Genomic DNA, 19,722 nt, shown 5'->3' on the forward strand with positions numbered 1-19,722 from the left:
GGGAGGGAGGTAAAGGGCTATAGCATTCTGCCCTCTAGGGGCAAGGTGAGAAGGCAGGTGGCAGTGCGGGAGCAGCATTCATTACATTCATTCCTCCCTCCATTCATTCGTTCTGCCGCTGATATGCATGGATGCCTCCATAGGACAGCGGCGTGCTGGGATCTGAGGGTTGAGTAAGGCCCCTTTCTCTGCAGAGCTCACACTGATGCAGGCCTGAAGGAAGAGGACATACAAGTGGTGTTTTGACACAATTCCAATTCTGTCAGTGAGCTTGGCCCCAGCTTAGCCAGTCACCCTGGCTTGTTCTTGCTGCCCACTGGGCCAAATGCGAGGGTGAGGAGCAAGAAGCTGTGAGGTGTGGAGTGGTCTGGAGAAGGAGTAGAAGTGGAGGATGGGTGTTCTCCAGCTCCTGCAGGCCTTCTGAGCTCAGAGTGCCTCCCGCCTGCCCTCTCTCCTTGTTGGGTGAGCTGGAGTCAACTCCCAGAAGTCGAAGGGCTCCTGCGCAGAAGGCAGAATTGAAGCAGAGGGCTTGGCTCCTCCCTGTAGTCTGTGCGCCCAGTATGGGGGTCTTGGAGGACCCAGATGGGAAGGCTAGAGCGCGGGCGCTTCACCTCTGAGGTGGGGACAGAAAGGTTTTGGAATTAACATCTGCCGGCCACCAGAGGCCAGTGTTGGGACATACAGACGACCCAGAAAACCGCCTCCGCCCGGGGACAGTACACAGAGCGTAACCTCCTTAAGCCCAGGCTTCTGTGTCAGACAGGCTTCCTTTCCTTTTCTGATATGTCAAGCACCTTAACCTCTTAGAACCTTGTGGGCAGGGACGGCACTGGACAGCCGTGTGGCCAGCCAGGATCCTGCTCTAGGACGTTTTTTTTGGGAATACCTGCATCAGCCACTAGAGGGAAGTAGGAAGCTGAGATCTGTTACAAAAGGGCTACAGAAATTGCTCTGCGTATTAGAAATAAACTGCAATTGGGTGAAGAGAGAGGGGGAACTGGCAAGATGGCACAAGGCTGCAGACAGAATGGAAATGGGGTGAAGAAGAGGAAGTTCTACCACTGCAGGGTGACCACAGGACTTCAAAGAATAGGAGCACTAGCGCTCACTTTGAAGTTGCTTCTGCCACAGGCAGATCCGGGTGAGTGGTCAACTTGGCTGTGTGACTGGGATTCAGTGGAAAGGGCTGCCTTCTGTGGGGTGCAGAACAGGGGCATTACTTGTTGAATGTCCTGATGAGCCACACACAGAGCTAACCATGCTATATCAGGAGAGAGTCAGTGCTAGTCATGCACAAGCCCCTGGGAACTTGCAAACACCCTGGCAAAAGCTTTCCAGTTGCATGTGAGCAAATGGGAGCTTGAGCCTGTCGTCCAGGTCTTAGGAGCCCAAGAGAGCCTGACTGATGTCTGTGTTACATGAGAGGGGTCTAGGGCCACGAGACAGCAAGTTAGGAGGAAGAAAGCAGGAATCCCAGGTCCAGGGAGCCCTCGCCCCATGCAAACAAAAATGGGGAAGGAAGACTTTCCCAGCAGAAGGTAGAATTTGGGTCTGGATTCTGAGGAGAGAGAAGCAGCTGCATGGAGGTGGGAGAAGAGAGAGATCAGATGCCCACTACAATGCCCTGCACTGTAGGATTCTGCCTTCTCCTCCAGCCCGTTCTGCACCATTCACCCTGTATAACCATGCCACTCACCAGCAAGCAATAGCGTCCTAACTTGTTCCCCTGATCGAACATTACAACCTCATCTGTGCCCACACAAAAGCTAGAGATCTTTTAAGAATGTAAGTTGCCGGGTGCGGTGGCACACACCTGTAATCCCAGCACTTTGGGAGGCCAAGGTAGGCATATAGCTTGAGCCAGAAGTTTGAGGCCAGCCTAGGAAACGTGGAGAAATCCAATCTCTACAAAAAAAATACAAAAATTAGCCTGGCATGGTGGCACGTGCCTATAGTGCCAGCTACCCAGGAGACTGAGATGGAAGGATCGCCTGAGCCCAGGAGGTTGATGCCGCAGTGAGCTGTGATGGTGCCACTGCACTCCAGCCTGGATGACAGAGTGAGATTCTGTCTCAAAAAAAATAAAAATAAAAATAAGTCAGATAATGACCCTCCCCTGCTTTAAACCTTCAGGGACTTCCCATTACTAGAATAAAATGCAAAGTCCTTTCTCTGGCCTGCATGAGTCTGCATGCGCTGTCTCTTCCCTCCCTGGCCTCATCTCCTACCTCCCTGCTAATATGCTCCTGCCATCTGTCGTCCTGCTGTTCTTCAACCACACCAACTTCATTCCTGCTACTCTGCTTTCACACTTGCTGTCCCTCTGTTTAGCTGTCCCCAGCCCCCAGGCTTTCACATAGTTGGCTCCTTTTCATCATTTAGCTCTCAAATGTCACCTTGTCAGGCATATAAAGTGGCCCTCTCTCCCTAGCACTTCCTGAATCTCCCTGGATCATGTTAGTCCCTAGCCCTTATCACATCGGAAATGGCCTTTGCTTGTCCAGTGACTCTTCCTCCACGATCATGTATGTTCCTGGAGGGCAGGACCTTGTCTGTCAACTTCACTATTAATCCTTAGTGCCTGGCACATAGTGGTGCTCCATAAATTTTTTTGGAAAGAATAAATCTTCAATCAATTCTATTCAGTAGATTTGATGATCACTTTCAATCTATAGAAAGGAAAACTGACTCCTAGAAAGGTTAATTAACTTGCCCAATGGCAGGTAGCAGTAGAGGCAGACCTTAAGCCCAGGTAGCCTGACTTTAGCATCTTAACACTGGGTTATTTTACCTCTACTTTCACTGAAAGCACTTACCACAATTTATAGTTATTTAGTTTGTTGTCTGACCCTCCTACTGGGTATGATGCTGCTAGAGCCCGGCTATGTCCTGCTCCCTGCTGCGTCGCCAATACTTAGAACAGTGCCTGGCACATTGCTGCTGTGTGAGTATTTGCTGAGTGAATGAATAAACAACCATATGAGCAGACAAGTGAGGGATGACTGTGGAGGAATAGGGGGTGCCAGTATGGCAGTTTCCCAGGCCCCAGCTGAAGCCCAGTGCCCAGTCCAGCTGTACCCGCATAAAGGGATCTGCCAAGAGGTGGCCTTTTGCTGTTGCAGAAGGCATCTCTTGGGGCTTATGATGGTGGGCCTCTCACTCTTAACAGCAAGAGTCACCCTGCTCCATGAATCTTCAAACTTGGAGTCATTTCCCACCTAGAGGCAGAGATTTGACCTATGTTCCCAACCACAGCTGAGAGTCCAGCCTGCCCCTCGGGTGACACCCATGGCTCTGGGTGGATCCGTGTATACGGCCTCGATTCTACTCATTACATTATGTCAGCACCTTTTTCAGCTTCTGAGAAACAGGAAGCATCATGATGTGTGGTGGGGGTTGAAGAAGATGATAAGAAACATAATCACATTTCTTTGGTTGGGGCACAGAGGGCTGGGGTTCCTGTTTGCTCTGACTCTAAAGTGTCACCTTTTCCCTTAAGCCAGAATGTTGGAGGATGAGGACTAATTAGGCAATATGCTTTCAAGGGGAAAGAAAAGAGCAGGGATCAGAGCCTTTAAAATTAATATTATGAAACATCATACATACAAAAAAATTATAATCTCACATATAATCTTGTACGTGTAATACATACAAAAAATTATTATAATGTATAGTTTAAGACATAACAAAAACCCATGTGCCCACCACCCAACTGAAGAGAACATTCCCTCCCCCCATGAAGGTGTCCCTCCCAGAGGATTCATGTCCCTCCCCACCAAAGGGAACCATTATCCTTATTTTTTTGTTGTTGTTAATCATTTATTTGCTATTCTTGTTTTATTATGTATGTAAATATCCTCTAATTATATATGATTTCATTTTTCCTATTTTTATCCTTTTTATAAATGGAATCATGCTGGATGTATTTATTTAAGATTTGCTTTTACTGCTCAACAAAATGTTTTCAGACTCATCCATGTTGATATACATAACTGTAGTTTATTTATTTAGTGTATTTACTGTACTGTAATTCTTTAAATGAGTAAGCCATAATTTATCTATTTTATTACTGATGGACATTTTGGGGATTTTTTTTTTTTAATGAGATAGAGTTTCGTTCTTGTTGCCCAGGCTGGAGTGCAGTGGCGCCGTCTCAGCTCACTGCAACCTCTGCCTCCTGTTCTCCTGCCTCAGCCTCCCGAGTAACTGGGATTACAGGCATGTGCCACCATGCCTGGCTAATTTTTTTTTTTTTTTTTTTTTTTAGTAGAGATGGGGTTTCACCATGTTGGCCAGGTTGGCCGAACTCCTGACCTCAGGTGATCTGCCCACCTCGGCCTCCTAGAGTTCTGGAATTACAGGCGTGAGCCAACGCTCCTGACCCATTTTGTGGATTTTAAAAGTTTTAGTTGTTAAGAGCATGCTGCAAAAAGACAGTTAGTAAAACTAAAGAAATCTGAATAAGATATGGACTTTAGTTAATAATAATGTATCCATATTGATTCATTAATGTGACATGTATAGCAAACTAATGTAAGATGTTAAGGGCCGGGTGCTGTGGCTCACACCTGTAATCCTAGCACTTTGGGAGGCCGAGGCGGGTGGATCACGAGGTCAGGAGTTTGAGACCAGCCTGGCCAAGATGGTGAAACCTCATCTCTACTAAACAATGAAAATACAAAAATTAGCAGGGCACGGTGGCGGGTGCCTGTAATCCCAGCTAGGCTGAGGCAAGAGAATCGCCTGAACCCAGGAGGCAGAAGTTGCAGTGAGCTGAGATCGTGCCACTGCACTCTAGCCTGGGTGACAGAGGGAGACTCCATCTAAAAAAAAAAAAAAGTTAAGAATAGGGAAAATTGGATATGGAGTACTTGGGAACTTTCTGTACTATCTTCATCATTTTTCTGTAAACCTAAAAATCTTTCTAAAATAAGTTTATTTAAGAAAACAGTTCTGCTATGATTGTGGTTGTTTATCTCTCCTGATGTTCATGGGCAAGAATTTCTCTAGAATATGCACTAGGTTAAAATTCGGGGTCATAGGGTACGTACACGTTCAATTTTTTCCTAGGAACTGCATTTCAAAAGTACCATTTTACTCTTGTGGACAATGTGTAAGAATTCCTTTTACTTTACATCCTGGGCAAGAATTGTAATGTCTGACTTTTTAATTTCTGCCAGTCTGGTGGGTGTGAAATGTTATCTCATTGTGGTTTAATTTTGCATTTTCCTGACTACTAACAAGGTTGAACATCTCTTTATATGTTTATTGGCCATTTGTGTTTCCTGTTCTAAGAAATGCTTATTCATGTCATTTACCTTTTTTTTTCTTTTCTAGTGGTTTATCTTTTTCTTACTGATTGAGAGGATTTTGTTAGATATTCTTGAAACTAATCCTTAGTCATTTATATGTGAAACAAATAGTTGTCCCCGCTTGTGGTTCATCTTTTCACTCTCCTTATGGTAAATTTGATGAATATTGAATGTATCAATCTTTTCCTTGGTGATCTGCTCTTTAGGGGTTTTGTTTATGAAATCCTTCCATTCCGACTGGAAAGCTCCTATTTGCCTCTCCAGATCTGCTCTCCACCCCTCTTTAGCCTCTGTGTCCTGGGAAGCTAACCAGTATGAACTACATTAATAGCTTATTTGCCCACAGGTTCCCATTGGGTTTGACCATGGGAGCATTGACAGGTGATCAAAAGGTAGAAGATGAGTGAAGCAAAGTATGTATGCCCTTAGCTCTCTTCTTGCAAGGTTGCTGCAAGCTGGTTGTATCCTTTGACTTAAGGGTCCAGCTCTTGCCAACTGGCCATCTGCATGTAGTGCTCTGTATCTCTGAGTTTCAGTAAATAGTCCCTCTCCTGTTGCGGTTCCTGTTACCAGCCCCCAAGGGCTTTGTTTTCCCTACACTCTGTTCTCACTTTTATAGTGGTCCCTTTATTAAATAAACTGTCCTTAAAGTTACTCAATATGAGTGTCCCATCTGTTTCCTGCTGGATAAGCCCACTCCCAGGTCATATTTTCTGTTTTTAAATTAGTTTTTCACTGGTCTATCGCTCTACCCCTAGGATTTCTCAACCTTGCCACTACTGACATTCTGGATGGGAGAATTCCGTTGTGGAGGGCTGTTGTGTGTACTGTAGGATGTTTACCAGCATCCCTGACCTCTACCCAGTAGATGCCAGTAGCATCCCTTCCTTCCCCTCCAATTCTGACAACCCCAAATTGCCAAATGTTCCCTTGGGGTGGGGGAATCACCCTCTCTTGACAACTACTGTTATAACCCCTTGTCAAAACCACACTTAATTATTAAAGCTTAATATCCAGCAAGGCAAGTTCTCCCATTTGGGTTTTTTGGTTTTTGGTTTTTTTGTTTGTTTGCTTTTGAGACAGGGTCTCACTCTATTGCCCAGGCTGGAGTGCAGTGGTGCAACCTCAGCTCACTGCAACCTCTGCCTCCCAGGCTCAAGTGATTCTGGTGCCTCAGCCTCCCAAGTAGCTGGGACTAAAGGTGTATGCCACTATGCCCAGCTAATTTTTTTGGATTTTTACTAGAGATGGGGTTTTGCAGTGTTGCCCATTGTGGTCTCAAACTCCTGAGCTCAGACGATCACCTACCTTGGCCTCCCAAAGTGCTAGGATTACAGGTGTGAGCCACCACACCCGGCCAGGTTCTCCCATTTTAAGCTCCTTCTTTAGAATTGTATTGGCTATTCTTGGACTCTCATTTTTCCATGTACATTTTAGAATCAGCATAGTATGTATCATGAAAAAAATTGTTGGGATTTTGATAGGAGTCACATTAAATGTATAAATCAGTTTCCAAATTATAATGTCAAGTCTTGATCCACGGACATAATAGGTATCTGCATTTGCTGTTGTTACTATCTTTCAGTAAAGTTTTTAAATGTTTTCCATATTTTGTTAGATTTATTCTTTGGCACTTTATATTCCTTTTTTTTTTGTTTTCATTTAGAAAGGGAGAGAGATGGGGTCTTACTCTGTTGCCTAGGCTGGAGTGCAGCTTCAAACTTCTGGCCTCAAATGATCCTCCTGCCTTAGCCTTTCCCAAGTAGTGGTGACTACAAGCACATGCCCCCATACCCTGCTCTTTGGCACTTTATAGTCTTATAAGTATTATAATAATGCTTATACTTACTTGTAATGATGTCTTCCTTAAAATTACATTATCTATTTTTTTGTCACATATAACTTGTAATTGATTCTGCATATTTATCCAGCAACTTGCTGAGCTCTCTTATTCCTTATAATCATTTGACTGACTCTATGTGTTTTTGAGTTTCATTTTTATCATCATGTATCACCTGAAAAAAATATATGATTTTTGTTTCTTCCTTTACAATCCTCATATTTATTAGTTCTATTAATATTAATGATCTTTTTGCAAAGGCTGGGACCTTTGGTCAGTTTTTAATTGAAACAAAGTTAGTCTCCAGGGCCACTACTACATCATATAAAGCCTCTGTGCAAATTGGAAAAAGATACTTCTATCTGGTATGAAATTGTCATACATATTTCAAATATATAATGTCTCTGATGTAAATCGTGCTTCCTGGGATTGTGTAGTGCACACAGAGTGGTCCTGCAGGTATTCTTGCATTATTCTTTTTTTAAAGAGACGATTTGAACATATTACCATTGAGCACAGAATTTTCTGTAAGTTTATCAGGTTAAAAATTTCCTTTCCATTTTGACTTTGTTAAAAAGTAATTATCATAAATGAATGTAAAATTTCAGTAGTGCTTTTTGTGCATTGATATCATCATGTGATTCTTCTCTCTCTCTCTTTTTTGTTTTGTTTTTTGAGACTGAGTTTTGCTCTTGTCACCCAGGTTGGAGTGCAATGGTGTGATCTCGGCTCACTGCAACCTCCGCCTCCCAGGTTCAAGCGATTCTCCTGCCTCAGCCTCCTGAGTAGTTGGGATTATAGGTGCACGCCACCATGCCCAGCTAATTATGGAATTTTAGTAGAGACAGGGTTTCACCGTGTTGGCCAGGCTGGTCTCAAACTCCTGACCTCAGGTGATCCACCTACCTTGGCCTCCCAAAGTGCTGGGATTACAGGTGTGAGCCATTGTGCCCAGCATGATTCTTCTCTTTAAAAAATGATTAATGTGGTAAATTACATTAATAGATTTTCTGACATTTAATTTTATATTCCTGAAGGGAATATTTCATATTCCTGACATTTAATTCTATATTCCTGAAAGACATTACATTAGTTGTTATGCAATGTCTTTTTATACATGCTGGATTTGTATTTATAAAACTTTGATAACAATGTTTATGACCACGTTCATGAGTGAGTATGGGATCATAATTTTTCTTTCACATATTTTCCTCCACTGACTTTGGTATGCCGTATATTAGCTTCCCAAAATGAGCTGGGAAATATCTCATTTTGTTTATTTTCTGTAAGAGTTTATATATGTTTGGAATTATATGTGACCTGAAAGTTTAGAAGGACTCACCTAGAAAACTATCTGGACTTGGTTTATTCCTACAGGAAAGATTTTAAATGACTGGTTTAATTTCTTTAGTGGTTCTAGATCTGTTTAGATTTTTCTATGTCTTCTTGCATCAGTTGTGGAAATTTATATTTGTATTGGATACATATTTGTGTGCCTTCTCAGATTGCCCTCACTGCCTCCTATCTGTCTCTTTGTCTGCACCAACAGCAACACACCACCCTTAACTTACAGGCACAGAAGGCAAGCAAGGCCTGACCTCAGGTCTGCTTTCTGAAGAGACCTGGCTATGACAATTAGTATCAGATGTAGTTTTAGGTAACAAACACTTGGAAATGGAACACTGTCATTGGATTTTTCACTCTTTTAAAATAATATGAACCTATTGCTGAAAATAAGTAGGTTGATAATAACTTCTGGCAGGTAGTGGCTTTGCAATTTCTTAAGCTTTTAGCTCTGGTTAATTTAGATAAGGGGCAGGTGGACAGCAAGACAATGAAAGATAAAGTGGCAGGGTTATATGAGAACAATGTTAATTATAAAGATTGCAGAGTACAATGACTCTTCTGACAGCACTGAAGACCTTACTAAAAGAAAATGATAGGTTTGTGGCAATCTAATTCTAACTTAACAAATTCTCCGAATGCTTGACAACTCCCATGGCAACTTTAAAGGAGTCTCTTATTTCCAGCAACTGTGGGGCAGACCGATCTGAAAATTAGGCTCAGGATCTGATTATTTACAGACCTTTGAGAGCTTCATAGGAGAAGAGTGGATTTTGGACATTCTGTGTCAAAGTCAGGGCTCTTATGAGAAAAGAATGGAACCGTGAGACCTGGGATAGAAACATTTGGGTGGATAAACCTAAAACTTGTGAACCTCCAAATACTCTGAGCCCTCCTTAATTGGTAGAAGCAGACCTTTCCCCCTTGCCAGAGTAGACTAACTTTTCCCTGCCTGGAAACAGAGTAACTATTTCACTTGAAACATCCACTTCACAAGATGACATTTGTTCTGTCCACAACCCTCCCTCAACACCCCTTATTGCCTCAAGGCCAATAATTAAAGTCAGATGTAAGAACATCTTGTGTTAACTAGGCACCAACCAGGGGACAAAAACTATACCAGTTATTTTAATAAACAGAATTGAATATAAAGAACTGTTAGCCAGGTACTGGAAAACGAGGCAGGCAAAAAGGAAAAACAAGGTAGGTAAAAAGGGAATCAAGGAGGTGGCAACTGTGGGAAGCAGCTAGCACTTCTATGTCAGGGAAGCAAAGGGAACAGGTGAAAATTGTTAAAACTTGTAAATTTGGAGGAGGGGCTTTGTGGACCTGAAACTCAGATGTCTGTGGAGGGGACGCTGCTCTGCATGCAGTGCAGTTCCTGAGCTCAGAAAAGGGGTCCTATGGGAATGGGATCCAGACTTCCGAGTGAACGCTGGTTGGCTGGTGCTGGGGTCTCAGCAGGGAATGAAGTGTGCTAAGGTTCATTCTATGAATGGTGGAAAAACTACAAACTATAATCAAATGTTGCTACTACAGTCAACTACTGCTGCCAGGGTTAATGTTAGGATTAGGTTTAGGAATAGGAATATAAGAGGACAGGAACAGGAAACAAAAACAAAGGATAGGAAGTAATAGAAAGAAACAAGTCCCCTTTGCTTTCTCCAGCCTCCTAGTCTACACCATCCATTGACAGATACTGGCAGGGTTTCAGCTGGCAAAGGAGAAATTGGTTTGCAGAATCCCAACTGCAGCAGAGTATAGTATAGTGGGCTTGAAGCTGAGAGGCAATAGCTTCACAGCTGACATACAGTCTTGGCAGGGAAGTGTAAGGTGTGCAGGAGTTCACTAATATGTACCATCAGAATCCAGAATCTAGTGCATCCTGCAACTGTTTGTCCAGAAGAATATAGAGTTGAATGGGATTTGATTCATTGGCATGGGTATACTTATGACTCAAAATTTAAGTTTTCACAGAAACAACTGGAGCTAGTCCTAATAGTTTGCTGGAGTGGCTCCTTGAAGCCTGATCCTGATGATGGTGTACAGAATATGAAGTGGAGACACCGTAACTTCCTCCCACAGTATTGAAGAAAAGGTAGCTCAGAGAAGCAAGAATACTAAAATGGATTTATCGTATCTGGCCTGAGAACCCACTCTCTGAGTATGTTATGGGGGGACACAGAATATACTCCTTTTACTAACACAGCAACAGATGCACTAGTGAAGAGAAGCAGGCATCATTGCACACATTGGTGGTGGACATCCCCTGTAAGCTGGGTTGAAGATGAAAGATGCTGCCAATGACATGGGCTCCCTAATATGGATAGGCAACATGAGATCCCTAGAATGGCAGAACTCAGGTTGGAAGCACTTAAACATTAGAGGCAAGGAGGACATAATTACCACCACAAACAGCAAGGCCATGGTGCCAACCAGGGTGCCTTGACTCTTAACCTTCAGAGATCTATTGTGGTGGCTAAGAAATTAAAGTGTTCCTAGGGACAAGAGACATTAATAATCAATTAGCATGTATATGTAATCAGGTGGTAAAGGCTGACATCAGCAACCACAATGGAAAAGCAGGCTCTTCATCCAGTTCCCAGATCTAAGGCATTCATAAACCCAGTGTCCATTGATTGAACAGGAGGACTCTACAATACCACTACATACACACGCAGTAAACTTTCTTTAATCCTTTACCAGAGAGACCTAGAGCCATTCATCAGATAAGTACACACTAGTATAGGACATATCCAAACTTTTCAAACATTGTTAGATATGAGGTCTGAGCTAATACACCAGGAAAACCTAAATCTGCCATGATTCTTTGATTAGAATGGAACTTCCATTGGACAAATGATAAATGGATACTCTTAGGCTTGAGTCTTTTATACTCTGGGACTGTTTTTCAAGTTCTTTATTGTATAAATGGAATAAACATTCTAAGCACCTGGCAGAACCTTCCTGTGGCTTTGAAACTTTTGTAACAGCTCATTACATTTATAGGCCTGTGCATTTTACTCTCTCTGTCATGATCCTGATGGTAAATGTATACAGTGATGTGAGACCATGAAAGCAGTAAGTCAGCTGGCCACAGGCAGGTACATTGAGATTAAAAAAAACTGCTGGGCATGGTGGCACTTGCCTATAGTTCCAGTTAGGAGGCTGAGATGGGAGGATCACTTGAACCCGAGAGTTTGAGTCCAGCCTGGACAACATAGCAAGACTCTATCTCTTAAAAAACTAAAAATAGGCCAGGCACGGTTGCTCACGCCGGTAATCCCAGCACTTTGGGAGGCTGAGACGGGTGGATCACGAGGTCAGGAGATCGAGATCATCCTGGCTAACATGGTGAAACCCCGTCTCTACTAAAAATACAAAAAAATTAGCTGGGTGTGGTGGTGGGCGCCTGTAGTCCCAGTTACTCGGGAGGCTGAGGCAGGAGAATCACTGGAACCCAGGAGGTGCAGGTTACAGTGAGCTGAGATCACGCCACTGCACTCCAGGCTGGGTGACAAAGTGAGACTCCATCTCAAGTAAATAAATAAATAAATAAAAATAAAAGGAGGCCAGTATGGTGGCTCATACTTGTAATCCCAGCACTTTGAGAGGCCAAAGTGAGAGGATCACTTGAGGCCAGAAGTTTGAGACCAACCCAGTCACACAGTGAAACCCCATCCCTACAAAATAATTTTAAAAGATATTAACTAGGCATGGTGGTAAGTGCCTGTAGTCCCAGCTACTGGGGAGGCTGAGACAGGAGCATCACTTGAGCCCAGGAGTTCAGGGCTGCAGTGAGCAATGATCACACCACTGCACTCCAGCCTGGGTGACAGAGCAAGACCCTGTCTCTAAAAAAAAAAAAAAAAAAAAAAAAAAAGAAGGAGATGGTGAATGAAAACATCTAAAGGGGCAATTACAAGTTTGTTGGGTGGGAAAGAACAAAGATACTGAGACAGAGGGTATAGTGTGGACCAAGGCACAGAGGTATGAAAACTCATAGGTATTCTGTGAAGAATAAGAGCTAGCATTCTTTAGAGTTCATCTCTCTTTTTTTTTTTTTTTTGAAACAGCCTCACACTGTTGCCCAGAGTGGCACAATCAGGGTTCGTTGCAGCCTCACCTCCTGGGTTCAGGTGATCCTCCCACCTCAGCCACTTGAGTAGTTGGGACTACAGATGTGCACCACCACGCCTGGCTACTTTTCTTTCTTTTTATAGAGACATGGTCTTGCTATGTTGCCCAGGTTAGTCTTGAACTCCTGGACTCAAGTGATCCTCCTGCCTCAGCTTCCTAAGATGCTGGGATTACAGGCATAAGCCACCACGCCTGGCCTGAACATCTCCACAAGTAATGTTTTCCACGTAGAGCACTTCGTCATAGACTATGTCTCTCAATACAATGCTTTCCCACCAATATTTATATTGGAAAAATATTTATGTCCCCTAAACATAACAAATTCTTCAACAAAGTGAGGAGGAGAGTCAATGGACAAAGTCTTTAGGTTTATTCCACATACAATTGGTAGCAAATCAGAGTTCACAGAAGACAGTCGGAAAGCCTCTGAATGCTAACTAAGGGGACGTGCAGCATGTTATACAGACAAAACAACATTATATTAACTGCTGAATGATCAGGAAGTTCTGTTTTAAATATCTTATATCCTTATTTTATTACAATTAAATAAATAAATACAAAATATTTTGTTTAAATTTTTACACCCTAACGTGATTTTTTTCTTATATACAGGCATTTTACTATGTTTTATGTTTCAAGAAGTTGGTTGAAAATTTTGGGTTGAGACATAATGCATTAACATTTTTCCCACTTAAAATAATGGGAATGAGGCACCTGGTTAATGTTTTCTTGCCAAGGATGTTACATGGACAATGCCTGTATTTCTGTATGTCAGGGGTTAGAGGGGGCAGAGGTCGAGCTCGAATGACCTGTGAAGGAGCCTGGACTTCAGATGGTAGTGAGTCAGAGGTTTTTATGCACAGCAGTGACACATGGACATGTGTGTGTGTTGTCAACAGGCTTGACACGACAAGTTCGAATCAAGTTTTATTTGTTAGTTGTAAACAGCCCTGATTGCTTTTAACTTCTCTGGGACCTGGCAGATTGGTGAGGGCTCATTATTGGGGATTTAGATGTGATATTCCAGTCTTAAGTCCTTATTAACTATATTGGACCCTGATAAGGGTCCTTACAGTAGTTAAGCCTTACAACTCATTCCTGATAAGGAAGAAGGGAAAGGAGCTTTTTTGAGAGAATATAAGTGTACAAGGGAAAGGATTTAGTCTGTTTTATTCACTATTGAATCCTAGCCCCTAGAATAGTCCTGGAGCATTCTGGAACTCAGTATCTGCCTAATTGAATCAAGTTGAGATTCAGTCTTTTTGCAAGTTGAGTTTCCTGTTTCCTGTCTCCTGTCTTTTTCTAGAGCTGTCAGCACCGTGCTGTGCTCATCCATCTTCCTCCCTCACTGGCTCTGCTCCTGATCCTGGGGCTTGGTGCACACACAGGTTGGGGACCTCGTCCACGGTCTTGACCGCCATGCCTGGGCGTGTGCTGGAAGGAAAACCGTCTTCTTCCTCGGAAGGAGTTCCATTCTCCTGTGTGGGAATCTGTGTCTGACTGCTCTGGCCCTTCTCCCATGCCCAGAAAGAGCAGGAGCAATTGCTTCACACAGCAGTGGAGCCCAACACTGCTGCAATCCATACAGATAAAGCCCAGGCTAGGAGCACTGGCCTCTAAGGACCTCCAGCACAGGCCCACAGCTGCATCCCACACCCAGCAGAGAGCCCATGATCAACACAGATTTGTTGAATGAAAGAAAGAGAGAATGGATGATACAGCTGAATATTGTTACTGGGTCTCTCCTTTGGGTCTATATCAGTTTTAAAATATTTTAAAGAGCATAATTTCTGGATCCTTGAGAAGTTTTCTCGAACAGAAGAATCTCTAGTGATGCTGATAGTTGTAAGCAGGCAGATTGGAGTGTTGTGAGGCCTGGTGCTGCCCTGCCCCCAGGAACACGGAACTCAGTCTTTCTAATGGGACTGCCCTACCAGTGTCTCTCTGTTCCTTTTGTTATGGTGCAGGGTCAGGAGGGGTAAGAACCCCTGCAGGTCTTGGCAGAGAGGGTTTCTGGCTTCCTCTTTATACTGGCAATGAGGTTGATCTGCCAAATTCTTCTCACAGGCTGGGCAGGAACCTAGTTACAGGTTCCCACACTGCCCTTCTTCCAGGGGAAGCCTTACAACTCATTTTAATTCTACAATCAGTCTTGGAAAGCACATTCATTCATTTATTCCCCACCATTTACCCTGCACCATCCCAGGTTCTGGGTATACTGTAGAGAGAAAACCAGGTTCATCTCCTGCCTGTGTCCCTGCTCTCCACATCTCCACTAAGTCCTGCTAGATCACTTCCACCTCTGGTGTGCCTTGCAACCCTGAGACTTCTCCAGGGAAATGGGGATGCCCAGCCACACGTGCTCAGACCCTCCCTCCAAACTGGGCATGTACTCAACGAACTGGGCTAACTTCCACTGCTAAGACAGAGGCCAGCAGCAAATTGAACAGTTGTCTATTTTTGTTTTATTGGAACACAACATAACATGAAATAAATATTAATTTACCAAATTCATAACCATTTCATAAATACTATTAAGTTAACAGACATTTTACAGAATGTTAAGTTAAATAAGAAAAAAGTATATCAGTTTTGCCTGGAGGAAAATACTTCAATGATTCTGATATCTGAAATATATTTTAAATATTTTATGCTTTCTGGCAAAGTGTCAGTATGCCTGAAATATTTGCTTTCCCTCTGAAGTTTAATTACATTGAAAATTAAGGCCTGACCCTTTGTTGGCCCTCATTCTCATTGCAGTAAAATGTCCTTCTCCTCCAAAATCTTTAGCTGCAACAAACCAGTTTAGTCTCAACTTTCTATTATCCATTCGGTGTTCATTACACCAAGAAACTCTTGCAGGTAGTCTAGGAATTGGTTTACTCTCCGTCTTTCTTCTCCACACTTTTTCTGCGAAAAAAGAAAAATGACAACAGATATTATAGGAAACTGCCAATTCCATAGAAACAGGCACAGCCAGACAAACACAGTTTCCACTGAATGTGTGTAACTTACTTTTTGGCCGTCAATGTATTTCTTTATTAAAGACAAGTTTTTGAATAGTCTTTCCACAGTACCCCCTTGCACAGTTTGACTCTCCAGTGTGCCTATTCCCTGAAAGATTTCTTCAGTGCACAGTTGGTGCTAAATCAGGAAAATTTTAAAAATACAAATAATTAAAATAATGTATAAAAATTTGGTCCATTATCTATTCTGCAATGTATACATATTTCAAAACATCATATTGTACACAATAAATATATATAAATTTTAATTCATCAATTAAAAATAATTATTAAAACAATTTTGGTCCACAAAGTTAGGCTTTGTTTTGTGATATTTACATGAGTTCCCTTCTCCAAAGAGTTTTTTGTTTGTTTTCTAGGCAACAAACCACCACATATTGAGATAAAATTTTCAAAAAGTAGATGAAGCTTATAAGATTACTGAGGAGTTTTATAAAGGATATAACTTAATTATGTGACTTGAAAAAAATGTTTTGGAAGTGTAACACATTATACATTAAACTCACATCAATGTGTTTCTACAGTTCTAGTTGGTAGTTTCATTCTATTTAGACTAATAAAATTATATATTTTACATTTTAATATGACCAGGACATTTTCAAATACATCCAATACCGTCATATAGTCATAATTATTTAAGTATGCAGAAATTATTAATATAGGGCATTTGTTATATATTTTAATGTCTACTGATCATGGTTCTAAAAATATAATTCTGAGTTGCTAATACTTTCAGAAAGACATTAGAGTGAGAAAGACCCTAGTCAGAACCGCACGGAGACTAGCAGGCACCTCTCACTCAGTGCGGAATCCTTCTGGAAAGAATCCCTGACATGATGCTTTTTGGGAGGCAAACTAATAACATCACCAAAGAGCCTAATCCACTTGTTTAAAGGATTCTACTTGATAGAAAGTCATTCCTCATATTTATAAGTACAGACATTCACAACCACCCATATGAAAACACAGTATAGAAAATTAAATAGTTCCAATGATAACTAATGATTTACAGCTTAAAATAGGAAATTTCCTTATTCATGCCATCATTTTATTGAATCATAATTTAACTTACATGTTTATGTACAGGAACAGGAATCCTCAGAGTCTGAAAAGGAAAGGAAATACAATCATTTTTACAGCACACCAGCATTCACAACTTTTAATGGAATGTTTGCTGGTGATGTAGTTATCACTCATGTACTAACATGCTCAGAATCTTATTATTTATAACAGATTTCTATATATAGTAAAGCAACCATCACAAATGATTACCTATGCACTTTAAAGACTGTAGGAATCATAAAGAAAATTACCTCATTGCCTATCAGCAGAGTTCGATGAGTAGAAAGCAGTGCCAAGGTCTCTTTCACCAATGCACTTGTGGGAATTTCTGTGGGGATGGCATACATGTAAGCAGCTCCAAGAGCTAGCAAACTCAAATGTAGAAGCATCCTCACAGTTCTGAAATGTTCTCCTTTTGCCTTTGGCAAAGAAAGTGCACAGTACAAGACTGCATCCTCAATCAATTTATTCTCTGTCTTTGAGGAAATGAATAATTTCTAACAATCAGATAGAGAATGCCTAATAATGGCATATTGTGAAACTAAGTGTTTCCAATGCCTTATATCTTAAAAAGTAAATTTAGTTTTATCTTTTAATAATAAAAATCCCTATTTCCCCCCTTTAAAAACATTTTCTATTACAAAGAAAATCTTTGGGTTGATACGTCATTGCCCCACATTTGCATTTCTTAAAATTCAGAAGATTGAGTTCCTCTTAAAGGATGTGTGCAAAAAGGAGAAGTATAAGATAGGCCACTAAACATAATTTTATGCCAAAACACATAAATATTGGGAATGTTTTTCAGATCGGCTATGTTCTACCATGACTGTGGCGAGATTAATCTGTCTTAATTGAAATTGAAAATACTGGTGGGAAGACAGTGATTAAAACGGAGACTGCCAAGCCTTGGCAGGGTTAAGTTCTGTTCACTGGGGTCTTGATTAGTATCCTTTCTGTTGCCAGTGACTAAAAACCTAGCCCAAAGTGGTTGAAGATAAAGAGGGAAGGTATTGGCTCATAGAACCAAACAGTCCAGGAATGGAGGCTCTTTTACATTTTGATGGTTTCAGTGACTCTTCCTTGACTCCATCCTTGGGCAGCTTTCCTGTTGAGGTCTCAAGATGATGTCCAGACTCCTGGATCTATACGTATTCTGTTCATGAGCAGCAGGAAAAAGCAAGCGGTGCTTTTCTGATTGTTTAATCAAAAGCTTTCAAATTCAGTCTCTTTCTGACAAGGGTCCCATGTTCATCCTTGAACTGTGACCAGCGTGTGGAATAGACTGATTGGCTCTCCCTGGAGCTACCAGTGACCCTAACCTCACCTCAATTGCATAGCTGAGAAATATGGGGTCTCAGTAGTAAGAGGGACACAGATTCTGGGACAGCAACCAATAAATATCTGTCACAGACACATAATACATGGATGTGTCCTCTCCTTTATGTCCCATAAGGTGGAGGTGTCCTTTCACACCTTGGGTGAGCCATGAGATTAGGGGAATCAGCCTTTGTTCCTTAGGCTCAGACCTGTAATCCCAGAAAGGCGCAAATGAGGGCCCCTCCTAGACCACACACTTCCTTTTTCCCTGGCCTGAGCACATATGATGGAGGTGTATGTGGCCCATTGTTTTTAATAGAGTGCTTCAGTGAGCATCCCAGAGTGGCTCTATGTTGGCAGCCTAGAAGCCTGACTTCAGGCCTGTCTTGAGCATCAAGAACAGATGGCACCAAACACAAACTGTTGCCCGGAACACTTTTCCAAAGCTAGGTGTAGTTGTGTATGAGAAGTTGAGGCAGCTGGGAGGTAGACACACCTTTCATACATATGCAATCCCAGCTCTGCACTGGAAAGACAAAGATAGTCTTGGATTTCAGTGGCAGCCTTCTTGTACCACGTTTGGTTTTGTTTGTGCTGAAGTTTTGGACTCTTGGTTAGACGTGTCTGATTTGCACACTTGAGAAATGTTTTCCTTGAGAAATGTTTCCTTGAGACTGCAGAAGTTTGGCTCACTTCAGAAAATCTATCCGGTAGGAATCACAATAGGCTTGGTCAAAGTGCTCTTAAAATGGTGTTCTCAGAAAAGAAGCTGAGTTCTGGCAGGAACTTTCTCTTCCCAGAGAGTACGAGAGAGTTCTCTCTGATTCCCCCTGACACTTTTGTGTTACACTGAGGAAGTCAGGGCTTAGGTGAAAGTTTCAGAGGAATGGCCCAATAACTTGTTATTTTAGTACCTTAAACACACAAAGTTCTGAGTACTTAAATTCTATCATAGGAGGCTGGGCAAGGCGGCTCATGCCTGTAATCCCCGCAATTTGGGAGGCTGAAGCAGAAGGACTGCTTGAGCCCAGGAGTTTGAGACCATCCCGGGCAACATAGTAAGACTCCATCTCTACAAAAAATAAAAAATTAGGCTGAGCACAGTGGCTCATGCCTGTAATCCCAGCACTTTGGTAAGCCCAGGCCGTGGATCTCTTGAGCCCAGGAGTTCAAGACCAGTGAGTGAAATGGGCAGGCTGTAACACATCAAAGCTGGTGGCGGTCACATCAAACTATAGCGCGCATGATCTGTCTAAAGGTGGCAGGTGCTGCTCAGCTCCAGCTGATAGTTGCCAGGTGACACACTTGGGCTCACATTACCAGATCATTCCGTTTTTCAAAGAAGCCTTTACAAAAATTAGCCAGGCATAGTGGTGTGTGCCTGTAATCCCAGCTACTCGGGAGGCTGAGGCAGGAGAATTGCTTGAACTCAGGAGGCAGAGGTTGCAGTGAGCTGAGATTGCACCACTGCACTCCAGCGTGCACAGCAGAGTGAGACTCTGTCTCAAACAAAACAAAAACAAAAACAACAAAAATCAAAAACAAAAAACAAAAAAACACAACAACAATGACAAAAAGAAGCCTGAAATCCTGCTTATTATATATAATCTCTGGATTTTTCAAATGTTGGCAACTACATAATGCACCATTTTGCATCCTCTGTTTTACAGCAAAACTGAGG

General features: G+C 42.2%; 1 protein-coding gene across 1 annotated transcript; it reads right to left on the reverse strand.

Moving 5' to 3' along the window:
* Window positions 1-15,080: 15,080 nt before the first annotated feature.
* Window positions 15,081-17,156, reverse strand: IL5 (interleukin 5). The gene is made up of 4 exons (XM_011951066.1): window positions 16,976-17,156; window positions 16,735-16,767; window positions 15,652-15,780; window positions 15,081-15,546 (listed from the first exon to the last, which is right to left on the reverse strand). Exons 1-4 carry the CDS (start codon window positions 17,111-17,113, stop codon window positions 15,448-15,450), a joined length of 399 nt encoding a protein of 132 aa, XP_011806456.1. The 5' UTR covers window positions 17,114-17,156; the 3' UTR covers window positions 15,081-15,447.
* Window positions 17,157-19,722: the final 2,566 nt, after the last annotated feature.

This window comes from Colobus angolensis, unplaced genomic scaffold (assembly GCF_000951035.1).
Source record: "Colobus angolensis palliatus isolate OR3802 unplaced genomic scaffold, Cang.pa_1.0 Scaffold314, whole genome shotgun sequence".
Taxonomy (NCBI): domain Eukaryota; kingdom Metazoa; phylum Chordata; class Mammalia; order Primates; family Cercopithecidae; genus Colobus; species Colobus angolensis.